This window comes from Haliotis cracherodii, unplaced genomic scaffold, assembly GCF_022045235.1.
Source record: "Haliotis cracherodii isolate W230 unplaced genomic scaffold, xgHalCrac1.p SCAF_7, whole genome shotgun sequence".
NCBI classification, from domain to species: Eukaryota; Metazoa; Mollusca; class Gastropoda; order Lepetellida; family Haliotidae; genus Haliotis; species Haliotis cracherodii.
Genome location: NW_027266330.1, coordinates 33,702,001 through 33,723,325, shown reverse-complemented (window position 1 = coordinate 33,723,325; position 21,325 = coordinate 33,702,001). Strand labels below are relative to the sequence as shown.

General features: G+C 39.2%; 1 protein-coding gene across 1 annotated transcript; it reads left to right on the top strand.

Moving 5' to 3' along the window:
- The first annotated feature begins 4,553 nt into the window (after positions 1-4,553).
- LOC139447321 (polypeptide N-acetylgalactosaminyltransferase 5-like) lies at positions 4,554-17,943 on the top strand. The gene is made up of 10 exons (XM_071228622.1): positions 4,554-4,807; positions 4,991-5,135; positions 5,447-5,613; positions 6,259-6,423; positions 7,942-8,155; positions 9,067-9,184; positions 10,481-10,666; positions 12,759-12,851; positions 16,220-16,345; positions 17,803-17,943. Exons 1-10 carry the CDS (start codon positions 4,624-4,626, stop codon positions 17,941-17,943), a joined length of 1,539 nt encoding a protein of 512 aa, XP_071084723.1. The 5' UTR covers positions 4,554-4,623.
- The last annotated feature ends 3,382 nt before the right edge of the window (positions 17,944-21,325 follow it).

Sequence of the window (21,325 nt, the reverse complement as noted above, 5' to 3'; positions counted from 1 at the left end):
CTTCTCGTTTGTTGAAAAAATACATATCCAAACAACACAGTTGGATGTTGTATGGCTGTCAGTGTAAATGTGAGGTCAAGCATACCAAATAGAAAACTTACTGTGTTTTCATTCTTCGAGGTACTAAATAAAAGAATTGTGTGAGTGACGGGTGCTGCCGATAGAGCAAGACACGCTTTCCATTTTTCGCAAACGATTGGTTACACTAATTTTCAGTGATCCATTCATAATATGTTCACCGGTATTTTTGCATCATACACTTAGTGGAATCGTTCTCATCTGGTGTTCGAGACTGCTTATTCTCTGACGTTGATTTTTTTTTTAACTTTGTGTGAGTTGTTACGTGTCGATTCCCAAATTGAAACAATATGTTAACCCAGAAATCAGTACGTCAAAGAATTAAGTGTGAAACCAACAAACAACCAACACATGGTTTACAATCAACAAATCAGTACTGAACAGCAATTACAATGATACTACACAAAGAGTGGTAGTTCAATATTCAATAACAGTATGCAGTATGACGACAGTGGTCAGTATCAAATACAAAAATACTGTGGTGATACCAAACGTCAGAGGTACAGTGGTCAAGCTTCCGAGAATAGCCAAGGCAGGGATTCAGGGATGATGAGTGATCTTCACACGAAAGCTGGTCTTGATGTAGTGAAATGTGTGCGAGATCGAGAGGCACGCTCTTGTCCGCTTCTCTACAGTCCAACTAGATTCTGGCAACTTCAACACAGTGCCATCACGTCACAGAATATCCCACATGTTTCTATAACGCTCAGTCCATGGTATTCTGGAAATTTAGCATCTAGCATCTAAATATAGAAACTTCCTAACCACTGCTCACAGTATAAAGTACTACATTCCTGACAACTGATCATTGTCCAAATACAATGCAATGAGCTTTCACCGAATCTCAACAGAAACGATGCAATATTGTTACATCCATTGTTTAACTCTAAAATACACTTTCATATAACAGGGTTCACAGGAGTATGAATATTCATGAACGTGAGGACCAAACGGTGGGTGAAAGTGGTAAAAGTTGACCCTCACTCTAACAAGATTCATATCCCAATGAACTCACACACGATTTCGTATGGTGTACTGGCACGAATGCCGCCTGTCATATGTGGAAATGAAAAAATGGACGAAACTACTACATTTTGATATTTGACTTGAAGCTACCAATGGTTACATATACATTACGTTCAAGCGGTAGCTGCTACTTATTTGCCAAGATTGAGGAACTGCCTTGGGAGATATTTGACAGCATGTTCCTTCGCTATTCAGACACATTACTTGTCCGTGAATTCTTACAATACTCGGGGTCAATTACCTTTAAGGTGGAGGTCAAAGAGTACAGAAAAGAATGCGCACTTCCTTGTAAAACCAAATACGACCGATATCAAAAATGCATGTTTTGGACTGAGAGAACTCATTTGTATAGTGTTTGTTCGATTCCTAATTCACTTTGATGTTGGGAAGCAGAAAGTAAGATGTTCAGGAATGCCGATGATGACAGGTGTGGTGATGATAAACCAAAGGTCATGACATAAGTAGGATGCTGTGGGATTTGACCAGAGATCCTAGCTCGTATGCCGTGGAGAATCGTGTTGGCCCCCCCCTCCATTCATTAGTATTACGTGAAGATGTTTTTTAGTAACCTCCACATACAAATGAAACATTCTTGTTTTCTATTAATTTGAAACTTTGCATATTATCATTCAACTTAATGTGATCGTTTCATTAAGTGAACAAAATGATCAAAATTATATTCAGTGCAAAGAGGGCGTAGCGGATTCTTACAAATGTTTTCACATCCCTTACCTCAATGAACCCAAAAGAATCCACAGTGTATCCTCAATTAATACACCATGTGGATTATCAAAAAATCCAAGGATTTGCTTGAATTTCTCCAATCACAGAAAACATAAAGTTCACTTATGTACGATCGAGCATCCTCTTTCTACGAAGATTTCAAGGAGCGTCATACCCAAAAATTGTTTGATTTAGGGTTGCAACAGTCAAGGCCTTAATAAAGCTTATAAAATGGTCCTTATGGTGATATATAGTTGACGCATCAGTGGCAAAATTGTATCCGATGTAATTACCTATTATGACTTGTATCATAATTTCCCATGTTTTCTTACATGTGTTTGTCACAGGTACCCTCTTTGGGTCAGGATACGCTCACATATTTGCGAACACCTGATATCGTTTCTATTGGTACATATCGATTCCCAAATAAAACAATATGTTAGGTCTGAAATCTGTAATTAAAATAGTTGGATTTAGCCGAAATATGTTTGAATTGATACCTTGTTTCGTTTTGTCGCCGTGTGTACATTTGACTACACTTCATGACGTTATGACAGGACAGACCGACTGCCAACAACGTCTGACCGTGGCCGTGACGTCTCATAGCCTAGGGTTAGAGTAGCTTCCCTTTGACAAAGGGCAGTTACTCTAGCGGACAGACCGATGGATTGCCGCGAAAGGCAATTAAAAACAATTGTTGTTTTGCGTATATGTTGCTTCGCCACTGTATAAGAAACAGATTCCAGTTGGAACTATATTGGCTACTGTTACTGTTCAACTGATACATCACTTAACCTGTGACGTAATAAATATTTATGCGCGCATTCCAGGAAAACTCGCAATGTTTCGGTAATGTTTGTGAGAGAGGGATTTTGAAGCACAGGATTAAAGAATGACATTATATGATAAAGAGGTTATCACGCTTGTGTGTTTGGGGATGGTAAATATCCTGCATTAGGAATAAACATTGTATTTAGGGTGCCTTGGCGAGCTAAATACATAGTGTTTATTCCTAAGACAGGATATTTACCATCCCCAAACACACAAGCGTGATAACCTCTACATATTCACCCAGCTGGGAGAGTGGTCAAGCTTCCGAGATGGGCTAGGCAGGGAATCAGTAATAATGAGCGATCCTTGCATGAAAACTGGTTCCGAAGTGATGAAACTGCTGGAGAGATACATAAACACACCATTGGCCCTTCACATACAACCTACCTAGCTACTGGAAAATTCCATCGTGCCCTCGCCAGTCCATCGGCACTAGAACATTAAAGAAGTTTCCACAACATTCTACAGCATATACCGGACCGGACGTTTACACAGCACACTAGCATCTAAATATAGTTACTTTCCGCCGACTGATCACTGTCCAAACACACTGAAATGAAGTCTTCCGAATCTCAACCGAAACAATGTAAAACAGTTACAATCATTGTTAATCAATAAGATATGCTGTCATATAACACTATTTCAAAGACACATGCTTATGATGTAGTCTCTTGGACACGCCAGAAACCTGTGATCGTGGTTCCAGGGTCACCGCGATTATGTTTCTATGTATTTTTACCCGTTCTCGTTGGATCCACAAAAGTGGTAAATGTCCACCGTCATTTCGGACTTTCCTCCCACATTTAGCTAAGACGCCGTGATATAACTTGATTACTGTTCAAAGCGGCGTTAAACTCAACTCACTCACTTAAATTGGGGACCTCACTCAAATGTTAGGTGTGCCACTTTATTTTTTACTCACATATAGACTTTTTTTGTTCTAACAAATTGGTACCCAGTTGACAATTGGTTAGGACCATTTGAACAGGACCTTTGAACTTTTGGATATTATGCTTTTGCTAAAACGGTTAGATCACTGGTTAGAGCGTGTGCGCCAAGGTAGTTCTTGATACCCTAGAGGCCCTGACAAATACTTATATGATAATCGATTTTGATGACAAACCTAATACCTTTAATCAACTTTGATATTAACAATAATTCATCAGTTATTAAGTTTTGCTCCCTTTTATCAGCTGATGTGACATCTTATAAAAACAGTTGATGTATTGAGTATGCGGTTTAGAGTTATACAATATGGCTTAATTATGTCCTCCTTTGTGTTTGTGGTAGGTTTTAATCAATATGAGTTCAACATTTGTATTAGTGCATATATTTCATGATCTAAGTACATGTGCCCTATGTCCATGATATGAGCTGTATTGGTCCATGTACTGTCAATATATAGATATTTCTACAAGTTCTGAGCTATGTCACACATGCTGAATTCGACATACAACTCTGGGGAGCATCTCAAAATTATATCAACATATTCCATCAAAATTACCATCATACACATGTTTTTAAAACCCGATGAGGATAATTGAGGAACAATGTACGTTTTGTCAATTGATATTTGTTTAAGTGATATATTGATCTTTCTACACCATATTTGAGAATAAAGTACTTTTTTTGTGCAATAACCTATTGAAAGGAACCCTAGCGGAAGGCACCGATTGTGCGAAGTAGTAATCAATGTCCTCAGCTTTCTGAATCGGTATTTATAACTATATGGTGGTTACATTTGCTGCAGGATTTTCTTTGTGGGTCAGTAGTGAGACATAATTAATGAGTGCTCTCATTCTTCACTTCATCATCAATATGAATCGACTTCCGCTGGAGGTAATTCATGTTGCTCTTTTTTGTCTCTTCTTGGTATGCATATATACAACAAAGGTATTGGAGCGAGCTGCTGACAATAATGTGTTATCTGACCCTGGCAATGTTGCACAGAGAACACGGAAAGCAATGTACGTAGTGGCGACAAACAGACGGAATGGTGTGCCCCCGGAAATAGAAATAGAACAATGGGGCCAACAGGCGCATGATCATGACACGCACATTGTGGAATATTATGTGGAGGAACAAGGAGGAGAAGACAGTAATGTAACATATCCGCCGTTTGTTGAGCACAGTCCGGAGAATGGTCCAGGTAGGGCATGGGACGTTTACACTTGGATCTCCTTGGTGTCAGTTATGGTTCTAGCATGCTTCTGGGTAAAGTGTTTAATATACTGATTTTCATGATCATTTTGACAATAATAATACTAATTGTAGTGATTTATTGTCATGGACTTTCGCTTAGCAGTTTAGCTATAACCCATTATTTCCCCAGGTGAATGGGGAACTGCTTTCAATTACAAGCCAACAGGGGCAGAGAAACTTCAATATGAAGAGGGAAAGATGAGAAATGGTTTTAATCAGTTGGTGAGCGATCGGATCTCCATACACCGGCGTCTACTGGATAACAGAGTTGAAGAGTATGCATTTTAGATACGCTTTTGTGAATACCCTGTATATACTTATATCAATATGCTTTATCATGAACTTGATTCAAATTGATAACTGTTATTAATAACTACTCACATATGTATTTGCGTATTCCTCTCACCAACTGATACCTGAACGACAATAATGGATGCGGTCCATTTTAACAACAACCTGGAAAGTCGAAAAGGAATCTTCTGATAGACGGGTAGGATCGAAACATTTACAAAAGTCAGTGACAAACACAGGAATAACAGGCTGTTTCACACAGGTATTTTATCAAGATATGTTCTACTCGTCACAGATGTAAGTCACGTGTGTATCCAGCCGATCTACCTCAGGCTAGTGTCATCATCTGCTTCCATAACGAGGCTTGGTCCACTCTCCTGAGATCTGTCCACAGTGTCCTTGACCGCTCGCCTGAACATCTCATAAGGGAGATAATTCTCGTTGATGATGCATCAACTCAAGGTATACTTAAGAAAACATATTTGATTGAATACACCAGCGAAAATAGTGAATAAAAGCGACAAAAACCATTCAAGAATCATAAGAAATCTGTACTAAAAGCAGAGTTTGTTCAGCTTGTAAGATTCCGACTATATCATAATGCAAATAATTCCTGTTGACATTTAGCTTGATTTCCTTTACGTATGGACTTTCCTGATATTGTGACAGAAATACGAATATGAATGCATCTTACTTACCTTACTTACCTGAAGTACCTAATGAAAGATGAGAATCACTCCAGAATCATAGGTTTGTCTTTGGAAGATGCCACAACAACAGTGGCTGAACCACACTGATTCTCAACATGAGATAGATGTCAGGTATCGATATTCCACCGTCACAAAAGAGTATGCTTTATATATTTATATTTCCAGAAATGCAAATACTAAGATCAATTAGTCATGAAAATAAAAGATGGAGATAAGGTTTTGACATGACACGTACAGATTGTTGAAAAGCCGTTTAAACAAACAAGTTACCTGTCTATTGAAACACAAAAGTCATTTAAATGTTTCATAAGATGTGTGATAACCCGTTTTGTATTGACGATCACACATCTTGACTGAACACTTTTAAACCAAACACTGTCTCTTGGTCCTTTTGCAGATCATCTAAAGACACCTTTAAAAAAATACATGTCAAAACTTGGGAAGGTGAAGATTGTCAGACACAAGGATCATCAGGGTCTAATAAGAGCGAGGCTGTCTGGATATGAAGTTGCTTCTGGTCCAGTATTGGTATTTCTCGACTCTCATATCGAGTGTTTCCCAGGTAATATTATGTCGAATGTAATCCAGGGTGTTCGGTTTTAACAATCGTAACGAGATGCAATAATGGCAACTTTACTCGTTGATTGGTGTATGTGTGTCAATCATTGACGTCATCAAATGCTTTTCAAAGGATTATGTTAAAAAGTCCACCTAACTGTGTGATGCTTGATTACCCAGTGTGTCAAATTAATAACAACCAACATGCATGGAAATTTGGTGCATACATATTTTACGGTTTCCATGTGAGAAAACAATGGATTGAAACACAATATGATATGAATTAATAGCAGTTGTTGGTGATATATATTGATGGTAATGTATTGAATGTAAAAATGAGGACAATTCATCAATGTATTGTTTGTGAATTGTTTGTGAATTGTTTGTGAATTATGGACCTGGTGGCCTATATTTCCGATATTAACACATACATACATACCCAGGTTCCTCAACTCTAGCATGGTACATGTCCTGAATCTATTCGTCCAGGAAGTGACGTCACCATCTCCATCACTCGTATTAGTAAACTCGACCAGAATATTCTCGCTCATGGGCGTAAGCTGTTCACTATCGGACTCAAAACGAAGCGATGGTAGCAAATGTGTACGGGGTATTCATCATAACTGAATGAAGATATTATTTCCTTGATTATGGAAGATGACAAATTTGTTTGTTTGATATTAATTATTTTAATATGAAAAGGGAGACATATGTTTTAAACCACGAAAGTGTTGGATAGTTAATCAATATGTCATCTTTGTCAACACTAGTCCTGACACCTGGGATCACGAAAGGTGAATGTCTGCAAATCCCCGCACTGCAAAATTGCAGATGTTTTCCCCAGAATCTTTCTATTATTTAGACAACTTATTTCATATTATTTTAATAATATATCACAGAAATCTCATTCATATCTATGATCTGTGTAACGACTGGGATTAGTATGGGCACATATATGTATCTGACGGTGTCACTTCACAAAACATATAAATGTATTATATATGTTTATTCATAAATAATTAAATGAAATCATGTGAAGAGTTTTGCGAACAATGTACTGCAAGGTATGCTTTCTTGCAATATATAATAAAAAGTTTCTGACAGTATAATGAAAATGTTGCTTAACTTCCATAATTAAGGAAATAGGATGTCTTATGAAGTTCGTATTACTTTTCTTAGCACATATATTTTATTACTCCCAATTACAGAATACAGAATAGTATTGTCTTGGTGTATAGGTATTGTCCTGGTGTACACTGGAATATTTGTGTGTACATTGTTTTCACAGGAAACAATAATTTGTAAGAAACATTTTATGAAACATTAATTTTCGCTGATGAATATTAAATAATTTGATGGCACAAGGGACATGATGTAGGACGGTAGAACCGGTGTGACGAGAGACAGCATTGATGTGGAATGAACTTGCATGACGTTGAGGAAATGATTTCTCTCGGAAAGTATTGGATCTAAATGTTTGATGACATGTATATTAAGACATGGAAATAACGTACATTTCTAGGATGGTTAGAACCACTACTCAATCGTATCAAGGAGAATCCAAGGAATGTTCTCTTTCCTCAAATTGACGTAATCAGCTCTGACAACTTCGGAACAGGCATATCCCAAATGTTGGAACAGTTTGGAGTGTTCAGATGGCGGATGCTGCACTTCAACTGGGGTAGCATCAACGATGAGAGGAAGAGCAAGTTGAAGACACCTGCTGATCCTGTCAGGTATATATTAGAGGTGACCATGTTGTAGAAAACTCACTGTAAAGAGGTGTTTGCCTTGGTGTGCCAGGATCTTATGATCGTGGATTCGACTCCAAGATTCGCCTTCATACGATCTTTGTTTTTTCAACATCCATCTTCCTGAGGCAAGAGCGTCCACTTGCCTTTTAAACAAAGTCTAGTTTCCACCCTTACCACATCTAATCCACTTTCCTCTGGTAAATATGGCTGGACTATATGGCACCTATCGATGGTCCAAACAGTGAACGTTTAACAAAATCAACATCCACGACTGGTACACCTTTGTATGAAAGTGATTTACCGCTGCCTGTCTTTGTTGACACGAATATATCTTTGTCATCTTTTAAAACACCCCCCACCCTCCAACGATTGCCGATGTTTTTTTTTATGAAATCGCGAATGTTTTCGTTATCTGGTCGACTAGGTCGTCGCCTACTGAAGGCGCCATCTTTAAGAACAGCGATCTGATTGGATATCGCGTTCAACTCGTGACCTTGCACGCGAGGTGGCGCCAGGGTCGAGCCACGAAAAGTGGCCTTGATGTGGCAAGGTTTAGTGGACACGCTTGCCTGGGGAAGTTAGAGACGGATACAGAAGGCCAGGTGGTCTAAGGCCCCCTTTCATGATTAAAGATGTACATGTATTATTTAACACATATGAAATCGTACTCGTTGCATTAAAAAGAAAGAAAATATGAGCACAACTGGCAGTTTTAAAAGCGATGAAAGACAAAATACAAGTAGAGTAACTGGTAATATATTCATAACATCAATAGTTGAATTTAGTTAAAAATATTAATAGTTGAACTTGTAACATATTGATCACATTAATTATTGTTAAATGGAACTTATATTTGCAGGTGATGATAAATGTGACATTTTATTGATTTTCAGATCCCCTACAATGCCTGGTGGTTTGTTTGCTATAGACAAACAGTGGTTCACAACTCTGGGAACGTATGATCCGGGTCTCTTGTACTGGGGTGGAGAGAACATGGAACTCTCTTTCAAAGTATGTTGTAACTAAATTGGTGTTGGCGAGTAAATAAGGCGACAAAACCCTTTCCATGTCCAATAGAAATCTCTGCATAAAGCAGAGTCCATTTACCATTCGCACCTGGTGTCATCACTATTTCATACTGCTTAATGGGCATATGCTCATGATATAATCACACTCGTAGACTGGACTATGCTTTTAGCAGATGTTTCCTATGGTTATGGAGAGTGTAATATTCCTTTTTTTATTGACAAATGTTTAGCATCGATGTTAATAGGAGTGTCATAGTTGTCTTCATTATATGGATATTTGACGTATGCTACTAATACAAGTATAATAATCAATCTCGCTTATCCTACAACCCTTGCTTGTAGATAATCTTATTCGGAAACGGATTTTCGTGAACAATGGAAAGTAATGTCAAAGTTGTAAACACAGTAAAAATATAATCAATATTACCCATCACCTTCAGTCATAACTCGTACACAAATATATTTAGATGATAAACATACTGTGTTTTCAATGTAGATATAGGTTACCCGTAGATATAACCGCGCTAAATTAAATTTGGAACCGAAAGCGCAGGTAACCTAGTTTATCTCCATTCTACCATGACTCAATAAAACGCGAACTCTTTGGTGCTGGCAAATATACTGAGTGAAGCGGCATGGGTTGAGTCCAGTGTCAGTAGTCGATCTGAATTACGGAATCACCGACACTAAGCAGTTTGTTTACACCGCAATACTTCACTCGAGCATAGGCATTTATAGCATATAAGCACTGCAACTTGGTTAGCTAACATGAGGTGGGCATCCCTAAAGAAAATAAGCACGCTTTGCAAGGCTTTCGTTCTACATCGCACGTAACCATTATGACGCCATATCGCTCATTGTGACGCCTTATCGCTCATAAAAGATATGACGTCACAGTCTTATATAGAAAAGCGCCAAATTCAAGGCTCTCTGTTGTCTCCAAAATTTAAATGTATTCTCTTTGTAGATTTCTATCGTGTTTTCATCCCGAAATGTATTGCGACACATCCTTTGAATATTGTAGTAACCGCAACCGTGCATTTTGTAATCTATAATTGTAGGTATAAATATGCCTACCGACAATGACTGAAAAAAGTACTATTCTAGGACTGTTAGCTTCCGCGGTGATGCGGCCGTCAAACCAGCTGTTTCAATCAGAGGGGGTTTATTTTGATTAATAGCCTCTGATTTACCAATTAGGATCGATTAATTTCCAAATTCATGGTAGAATTTGATCTAATATGTTACTGTTCCTGTTAATAACCTGATTGTGTTTCAGATATGGATGTGCAATGGAACCCTGGAGATATTACCGTGTTCCCACGTGGGTCACGTGTTCCGCATGAGAAATCCCGTGAGGTGGGAAGGAAAAGAAAAGCCTATTTTGACCAACTCCATGAGGGTGGCGGAAGTGTGGCTTGACGAGTACAAGTACTTGTTCTATGAACAGACTTCATTGATGCCGGTAAATAGCACGTTGATTCAGTGACTGCTTATGACATGGAACCTCACACGAACGCAGGAGCAGCGGATGTACTCACGTGTTAGTTCTACCTATCAAGTGAGCGAGTGAGTGAGTGAGTGAGTGAGTGAGTGAGTATGGTGTTATGGCGCTTTAAGCTAATAAGAGAAAGCTTCTTTGTGTGTTTATATACTGGATGAATCCCTGTTCAACTTGTAATGACCATGATATCCGAACGTTCTGTCATCTTGGAATATTCCCAATAACATTGCGCCAGTAAACCTTAGTAAGTATATTCATGAAAGTACAGTGCTGGGCCCCGTTCGACAAAGTGATCTTAGCGCTAAGTCGATCGTAACTCCCATTCTTTAACACTGATTTACGACAATCGTAGCGCTAAGATCGCTTTGTGGAACTGGGCCCAGGACATGACTGCCGTCTTAACAGAACGGGGCGGTCGGGTAGCCTTGTGGTCAAAGCGTTCGCTTGTCACGCCGAAGACCCGGATTCGATTCCCGACATGGGTACAATGTGCGAAGCCCATAACTGGTGTCCCCCGCCGTGATGTTGCTGGAATATTGCTAAAAGCGGTGAAAAACCATCCTCACTTACTTAACAGAAAATTTATCATTAAATTATAGAAAGGTTACCCCTAACTGAGAAATGCGTCATACCGCCGTCACACACACACACACACGTACGCACACACGCACGCACGCACGCACGCACACACACACACACTCGCGCCCGCACTGACACAAACACAGACAGACAGATCCGTATGGCGTGGTGTTGACAGGAATGAGACATATTTGAATGTGTGGAAGGGTCAGAGATTTGTTTTTGCACTGTAAACACACCCCATTTAAAAGAACAAACAAAAATAAGCGAACTAATCCGTACTGTTTTTAGAGCAGCAACTTTGGTGACATTTCTGACCGGGAGAAACTGCGGGACAGTCTCCATTGTCATGACTTCCGCTGGTATATAGAAAATGTCTACCCGGAGAGTCGCACTTCCCACTTCTGAATTACGGAGAGGTGAGGACATGCACACTGGTGTTTACTTCCATGCATGTTATTAGAAACTTGACAAATGTGTTAGAATTGAAATCTTATTTCAATATATTTACGGATGAACACAGGTACGGGGCGCAGCAAAATTCTTAACTGTTGATTTCCTACTGCAGGCTCGATTAGATACCCAAAGGAAGGAAGGAGTTTTCTCCCCAGATACGAAATATACTGATATGTTTACATAAGGCAGGAATAAAGCACAAAAAATAGCAAAACACTGACCAACCCGACTACGGTATTTCCGAGAAACAAACCAAAATTCTCCATACCAACATCAATCATTCTACAAAAAGGAAACTTAAAGAAACTATTGAAATACAAAGAAAGAAACCATTTATTAAAACAGATCAATGACATCTGAAAAATACAAAATATTATTTCATGTCCTCATTCATCAGTATATGTTACATATAAGTGTGGGTAGTGAGTGAGTATTTGATTGAGGTTTTACGTTGTGTTTATTCCAGTGATTTTATAATGGGCGACGCAAAAGAATGGCTTCACACATTGTACTCTCATGGGGATTCGAACCCGGGGAACCTGTATGACTAGCGAACGCTTTAACCAACATACGACCCCGTGGCCCATATAATATAAGATTGCGATAATGTGTATGTAATGTTAGTGGTTGTGTTTATCATAGAGAGTATTTCTGATATCTATCAGATGAAGTAAGTAAGGATAATAATTTATGGATGAACAACTTCTTTATTACAATTAAGAGCGACGTTTCGGTCACTTGCTTGATAACGGTGTTAGAACCTACACCGAAACGTCGCTCTTAATTGTAATAAAGAAGTTGTTCATCCATAAATTCTTATCCTTACTTAGTACTCCAACTTCTAAATGCCTGTCAAAGAAGTTATCTATCAAATGCCTCTCCAGCAGAACAAAACAATATAACACGATAGCACCAAGCAATTATATTTGAAATTGCATGACTTATTTTAATTTACACAATTTGAATATACCTCAAGAGACGCATAAATATCATTAGTATACGACCTCTTGACACACAGGTTCGAAACTATGACAGTCCCACCATGTGCCTGAGTGCGGCAAGGAACAGAATCCCCAGGCTCTGCTCATGCCTCGACGCCGATAGTAACAAGGTAGGTTGCTGTGAGTCAAATTTGTCAGTAGGGGTGTACGGAGTTTTACTAGCTCAATTGGCATGGGCAAGACGTCTTAAGCGTATTTACGTTAACAGAACACACCGATTTTTACGTTTATGCCTAGAAAAACGCAAAATGTAACGACGTCAATTCTTATGAGTAAGTGAGTGTGGTTTTACAATATTCCAGCAATATCACGGCGGGGGACACGAGAAATGGGCATCACCCATTGTACCCAAGTCGGGAATCGAACCCGGGTCTTCGGTGTGAAGAGCGAAGGCTTTAACAACTAGGCTACCCGACCGCCCCTCAATTCTTATGAACAATGAATATATAAGTAGACACTACACATAAGTCTTATTTATCACCTAACACCTAACCCTGAAGACAAACAAGTGACATCTTCCAGCGCTAATGTAAAATGGGGTCTCCTTGATGTGCCACCACAGGTTCAATCTCTATTCGCCTACAGTGCCGATCACCTACAGTAAAGCTATTTTTAGTGCACTTTACCTACACTATAAAAAATGCACCCCTTACATTAATTGTGGACTAGTCCAGGTATTTTATATGTTATTATTACCTTACTCTCTGTTGAAAAACATGTGAGTTGCTTCGAAACATGTTGTTGTTTGTGTATTTCCTCTCAACACCCAGTAGATGAAAGGGGGACTCTGTGCGTTTTCATAAGTTATTAATTCTTTCAAAAACATATTTGGTTGGTTGGTTGGATGGTTGTTTTACGCCGCACTCAGCAATATTCCAGCTATATGACGGCGGTCTGTAAATTATTGAGTCTGGACCAGACAATCTAGTGATTGACATCATGAACATCGATCCACGCAATTGGGATACGATGACATGCATCAACCAAGTCAGCGAGCCTGACCACCCGATCCCGTTAGTCGCCTTTAACGACAAGCTTAGTCGCCTTTTACAGCAAGCATGGGTTGCTGAAGAGCTATTCTTTCCCGGACCTTCACGGGTTGACAAAACATAGTTGTGTTCATAGCCAAGCCATTGTTATCCAAACCCCATGAGCAGCTAGTGAGAAAGCCAGTTATGGAAAATACTGAACAAGAATTAGAGGAACTTACTTAAAATTAGGAGATTAAATTTAGTAAGGCTCAAGAAGCATCTACAAATAGGTGCATTGAGCCCGCTCCAGTTCCTTGATGTTGCTCGGCCACTGCTAAAACTGGACTTACTTGGAACTGACAGTGTCTAATATTAAACAGTGTCAAGTATTACATCTATTGCAAGTAGTAACAGGGTTGGATTTCATGTTTTCATTGTGAGGATTTTACAAATGTCAAAGTTTTTTCATTATCAACCATATAGAAAATATGTGTGTAATATTTGGGGATCAAATCTTGGATTTTACATAGTGTGAAGTGTAAAATATTTGTTTAGAATGGGGAGTGAAGTCAGACGTATTGATTCAAAAGGCAACGGCGTGATTCATCTCAAAACTTTTATTTCCATTTTACATCTGGACATTTCTCATTTTTATATCACTTACCATGTAGATATTTATATCATACATATATATAAGATAACCTGTTGTGCATCTTATAGGCGTATCATATACATTTTACTTCAATAGAAGTCTACATTGTAAACAACATTGTTGTACATCTTATAGACGTATCATATACATTTTACATCAATAGAAGTCTACATTGTAAACAACATTGTTGTACATCTTATAGACGTATTATATACATTTTACATCAATAGAATTCAGCCTTCTTTGGCTGTTTACCATGTAGAATAATATTGATACGTCTATAAGATGTACAACAGGTTATCCTCCAGTTGGGGTGGCTGTATTTGGTTTACGGAAACACAAACTAAATAAATTTGCTTGGTTAGCCAATATAGTCCACGGAATTACATATTTGTTCATTTATTTAACTTTAACATTATTTGACAACCATCAAAACTAGCTACATACGTGAGTAAGCCATTTTTTTAACAAACGGAGTTTGAGTTTGCGTTCCTACTCTCGTTCACTGTTGCCTTTAGCAATATGTGACAAGTCGCGAAATGATTTATCGATATATAACGCCGGGTCTTTGTCAAATTGTTTGCAGCGCTTCAAGCTGGCGATTGATTTACTTTGAATGAATCTTATCAGGGCCCGCCTTACCTGTCCGTTCGAGTTACACATTGAACAGCTGAAAGGCTGCTGCAGAATAATTCGGAACCAAGCAAATTTGTATCTTACATTGGGTAACCTCTTTAGTATAGTTAAACCTTCCATCGGGACCCGGGTCAGAAAAGGTTCGATACGGTATTACTGTACTGGATAGCTGGGCTGGTCATGCTCTTGGTCAGTGGCTTGTCTGGTTGGAAGAACGGAACTGTTTCAAGAAAATTGTATATGGTCGATATCAGTAATATTAACCTAATTCACAACTTCATATATGAGAAAACAAACTACCTAGGTGTGTCTGGCAGTGGCATTACAAATCGCGAACTGTAAATAAGAAAATACAATTCGTCAACGCCAGGGAATACCTAGTCTCAGAAAATAGCGGTGAAAATAAATGAATGGATCACTGAAAATCAGTGACGACACATGGTCTTTGAGAAGTATGTCCTGCTCTGAAAGGTGGCATCCGAGTGCATATTGTACAGATACAACAATGGTATATTCGTGGTGTTGTCATCTCGTTTATGTGTGTTCAAGGGGCGGTCGGGTAGCCTAGTGGTTAAAGTCTTCGCTCGTCACGCTGAAGACCCAGGTTCCATTCCCGACATGGGTAAATTGTGTGATGCCCATTTCTGGTGTCCCCCCGCCGTGATATTGCTAGAATATTCCTAAAAGCGGCGTAAAACCATACTCACTCACTGTGTTCAATACGACCTTCACTTTGCCGACTGTTTGAAAAGGAAAACGCACATACTTCTAGTCTAAATGTTGATAGCTTGTGGAAAAGAGTTTAAACTCGCTTTCTGCTTTCCTGACAGACCTGTCAGTCCTGTTTAGATTGACGTAAGAGGCGACAAATAGTGTACGTGACAACGAATTATTTGTTACGAATGTCCAGTTAGGCGTGCGTTATCTGACTTACAGTAGAGATTTAAAGTAACAAAAACTGCGTGATCAGATATATCTTCTCAAAGTTAAAAAATAACGCAATAAATAAATGAAAATGAATGCAACACAAATATCCTGCACGGATATGAATTACATGCAGCGCATTTGTACCACATGGTAATCTTGCTTCGATGTCCTTGCTGCATTTGAACTGAGGCCGTGGCCGTATTTGTCTGGTCATCAACTCTTCGATTCTCCGTATATGATGATGTTGGTATCATCTTGCTATGCTGTATCCCTGTTCCTTGTTGTGATTCAGATCTGGCAGCTGTTGCCGTCGGGTGTTTTGCAAGATTCCAATGCACAGAGACTGTGTGTGAAGGAAGGGGAGCTTATTCACGACGAGTGCTACACGACCGTACTGTTCAGCTGGACGTACACAGAGGTACATATGAATGTGTGGGCATTTCATGTGTATTATTATTATTATTATTATTGTTATTATTATTATTATCATCATCATCATCATCATCATTATTGTGGTTGTTGTTATTATTATTATCATTATCATTATCATCATTATTAGTAGTAGTAGTATTATTGTTATTATTATTATTGTTGTTGTTGTTATCATCATCATCATCTTCATCATTATTATTATTGTTGTTTTTATTATTAGTATTATTATTTGTACCGTTGCATCATTGTCTTGCACGATACTCGGGTCGTTGTCACTGCCGAAAAAACCGGCCGTGTATAAGTGTTGAGAATACTAATTTACATAAACTGTATTATTGGGATGGTTTCAACTAATGAGTGGGTGAATTTTGGTTATCGCTGTTTTAAACAGCATTTAATTTAACTCTCGGAGAGTCAGTTTGATTTGAGAAAAACGTGTTTGGATATAGTGCTGAAAAAACAAAGAAATATAATCAGGGCGAAACTGGGATTCGAACCCACGATGGTAGGTTTCCTTAGAACGCAGTGGGTATTAATGAGTTGTGCGGGATTCAGTCTACTCAGCATTCGTGCGCACATTGTTGAAAGCTCTGTTTACACCCGAGTCTACTTGTGCTGAATAGTTTCACATTTTAAGCATCAGAAAACCATGCTTATTGGTTCTATCTAATGAATAATTGTCAAAACAAACCTCCGTCGTTATTAAATATAACTCCCACAGGGTGAGACTGATTTCATAATTCCATTTTTGAGTAATTACGCTTCAAAATTAGCTTGTGATTAATTCTTAGTTAATGTGAATAATGTGATTTTACACCACAGTATAACTACAGCATGACGTCACTGGAGTGTGTACCGCTGTTCGCTGCTTCAGTATATACATGTCAATAAATCGACTGTCTTATCAATTTACATTTTGTACAACAACTAACTTCGCATGAACTGTAATATAGATCCAGAGGCATAATACAATGTGAAGACATTTATTTAACTCGAGAAACATTTTGTGTGTTTACTTTTGTTTATTTTCACCCGTGAAGATTCGGGGTAGAATAGGTCTTCAGCAACTCATTCTTGCCGTAAAAGGCGACTATGCTTGTCGTAAAAGGCGACTAACGGGATCGGGTGTTCAGGCGCGCTGACTTGGTTGATGCATGTCTTATTTCGATGCTCATGATGTCAATCACTGGATTGTCTGGGTCAGACTCGATTATTTACAGACCGCCGTCATAAAGCTGGAATATTGCTGATTGCGGCGTTACACAACAAACAAACAAAACTTATGTTTATTTATATTTATTTTTTATTCAGGGCTTCAGAACCATTCATATCTCGCTTTTTAGTGCGTCAAGATAAACATTTAATGTAAAATTGATTACAGCACAGCTAGTGACCTAAGCTTCATGGGCAACTATTAAACAATGTTGATTTTGTCTGTTTTAGGACGACACACTCTACCTGAAGACGTATGACAAATGTCTAACAGTTGGGGAGAACTCCTCTCTCCACATGGCGACGTGCGATGGAAATTGGAATCAAAGGTGGATGTTCGAGAAATCTAAATTTAAACTTCGTAACGTATGACGTGTATAACAATGTGAATTTGTAACCAAGATATTATTGGGAACGTGTGCTTATTTATGTAACATAGATGTAACGTACGCTATGAGAAATCAATGTTACAGCTGCTATGTTGGTTGGTTGGTTGGTTGGCTTGTTGGCTGGTTGTTTATCGCCGCACTCAGCAATAATCCAGCTATATGACAGCGGTTTGTAAATAATCGAGTCTGAATCAGACAATTCAGTCATTGATATCATGAGCATCGATCCTCGCAAAGTGGGATCGATGACATGCATCAACCAAGTCAGCGAGCCTGATCAGCCGATCCCGTTAGTCGCCTTTTACGACAAGCATAGTCGCCTTTTATGGCAAGCATGGGTTGCTGAAGAACTGTTCTACCCCGGATCTTCACGGGTCTACTGCTACTATGTGATAATGTTGTCTCCAAAAGTGCCTCGACTGACAGGTACAGTGTTTGTTAGCTAAAGTGGACTTGTGTGAACTGCCCGTCGTGGTTTGTTAAAGCAAAAACAGAATGTCAAAGGAACGAATGACAAATAACGTAATACCATATTCCATTTACCAGTTGATTATATTCCTCTGTTGTTCGCAATATCCGTTACGCTTTGTTTGATAATATGTAAAAGTTACAGTTTGGGTTATTTTATATATGGTCTATGTTGTATTCTTGTTGGAAGAAGCTGGTCTTAGTGATACTATAAGGGTAACGTTATTTTTCAGGGCATTATCATTTGCAGAAGCCCGAGGTTTTCCACTAGCTGCCCCACGAAGAAGGGCAGTTGAAAAGACAGAGGGCTTCTGCAAATGATAATGCCCTGAAAAAGAGCGTTACTGTTATTATAGCTAAAATGGATGGAATTTGTCATCAAATAAAAAGAAACAAATACATCGGTTTTGAAATATTTACTGAAATCAACACGAATGTCACTGACCACATTTTACAAATATGGAAATGTCATAGAACAAACCAGATGACGTCACTATAATACGTGACGTCATTTTCTCTACCCTATGACGTCACCTAACAACGGGCTTGATAGTGGCCCGTCGTCAAGCAATATGAGGGCATTATCAAGTTACAGTGGCCCGCTCATTTCTGATAACGTGCGGGCGGTTTAATGATAATTCTATTCATTTTAGCTATAATTAGTGATTTGTGTTATTAATGAGCAGGACTCGCGTTCTGTTGTGTCTCATCCCAAACGTTTACAATGACTCTAAAGAATCCATTTGTCCATCTGTCTCTCCAGGTGTATCCAGTGTCCCAGACCCTATTGAATAAATTAATATGAGTCCAACTCAAGTCAAGAATGATTTGGCAAGCCTAGAATGCCTCAAAAAATTGTTCTGGGCTCCATTTGGATTTCTTTATTTCTATTTTGTAGAAACATATTTTTGATTGAAATAAATCTATTTCTGGGACTCTACTCCTAGGTGCCGTTGTACAAAGCGATCTTAGCAACTCCCATACCTCAACATATAGACTTAAAGTCGTAGTGCTAAGGTTGTTTTGTACAACGGCACCCAGGTGGTGCAGGAACAGATACGCCATTGACGATCCGTGTACTGTTAGACACGTGCCTCCCCACGCCCTAATAGCAGGAAATAAGTCATTGAGAGTCCACGTTCTGTGACAAAAGACACGTATGACGCCTGTCGTTTACAACAAGAGATGCGCTATTGAAGATCCGCTCTGTTGCCTTTGACCAAATGTATAACTAGCAGGGGGCACGGCTGGCCCAGTCGTCTAAGGCGCCGCGATTCGCTGTGCAGAGTTGCGCCCTTGGGCACGCCAGAAACCTATGATTGTGGGTTCGAATCCCGGTTCGCCCCGATTATGTTTCTAGGTTTGTCAGCACCATACCCGTGCTCGTGGGTTTCACCGAAGTGGTAAACGTCTGAGACCTGCATCATGTAGAGCTTTCCTCCCACATTAAGCTGACGCGCCGCGATATAACTGGAATACTGTTAAAAGCGGCGTTAAACCCAACTCACTCACTCACTATAACTAGCAATCAGTCTCTACATGTTGAGAGGGGACGATGGACAGATTTACCCTATGCTGAAAGGATTTGAATACTTTGCAATATTGCTGTCAGTGACGAGTTTCACTACCTTCACTACATGGAAATAGATCGTCAACGCTTCCTTAAAAAAGTATTATCATGTGAAGCCTAATTTCCACAAACTGCAACAATTATTTTACACGTCTTAAGTCCAGTATTAAGAATTTTGTTTGTATAGTTACTTAAAAAAATCTAATGGATACTCTTTTACTTTTGCGAAAGACTGTTATCGAAATGACCCTCTTGTATGTATATATTTTCATTTACCACTGTGAAAGGTTATTTATGGAAATAAACAATGCTTATATCAATGTCAATATCAATGTCAATGTTAAGCGAGACACGTGTTCACCGGGGCGCTTATAGCTAGACAGGTGGCATGTTCTTATAGACGCTTCCGTGGTCTAGTGGTAGAGCGTCCGCCCGGAGAGCGACAGGTCTGGGCTTCGATCCCCGGCCGCGTCATAACAAAAAGTCGTTAAAAGATGGTACTTGTTGTTACCCTGTGTGGTGCTCGGCACTAAGGGGCTGGTCGTCTCGGAGTCAGTATACTGTGTCTGAGCTGGGAATTCATGTTAAACTGCGGCATGGTATCTCAGTGAGCTAGCACTATCAATCGGCATCAGTCCGGACTAGTACAAGCAGCCACACAAACACACACACATACATGCACGTCGCTATATAAGTGCAATAATCTTGGACGCGACGTTAAACCCCATTTCACCTCACCTCATTGGCGATCACTGGGGATTTCCTTCCACATTCCAATTTCGTTGATCCAGACGTGCGGCGCGTGGAAAATTTGCTGTCACATACGCCATTGACACTTCTCGTTTCATTAATCCAGATCCGTGTGGCATGCGTTAGGTAACTATGCTGACCCACCATTAAGTATGGTTAGTCTCATTAACGTTTAGGAATAGCGATAAGGAGATTTAAACCAAACACATTTATACAGATTATCAACTGCCATTTGTGAATGCGTCCATTGAACATCATGCACTTATTCTTAACAATAACATTGACATAGTTGAATAACCACCTCCACGTACAGTGATAATACAATATCCATACGTTGTAATACTACAAGGACTCTCCTCCTCTGTGAACTAAATACCTTTAACCAGGGCCCACTATATACAAATGTCCATAGCTACACATGACTCATTAATATCTGTTACCCAGTGAGCAGTGTAGTTAGCACAGACCATGATCATTGTAGTTGGTCACATATGCGTTGAAATAGAGTACTCCATTGTTCTGACCTCCCTACTTACATCTATACTAATATTTGCCTGGCCAAGATACCCGAGAGGTA

Excerpts from the sequence above, each read along its gene's own strand:
- LOC139447321 (XM_071228622.1), top strand. The coding sequence starts at position 4,624 with ATGTACGTAGTGGCGACAAACAGACGGAATGGTGTGCCCCCGGAAATA. Across the intron at positions 5,614-6,258 it reads TGATGATGCATCAACTCAAG|ATCATCTAAAGACACCTTTA; the intron begins GTATACTTAAGA and ends GTCCTTTTGCAG. Across the intron at positions 16,346-17,802 it reads TCAGCTGGACGTACACAGAG|GACGACACACTCTACCTGAA; the intron begins GTACATATGAAT and ends TGTCTGTTTTAG.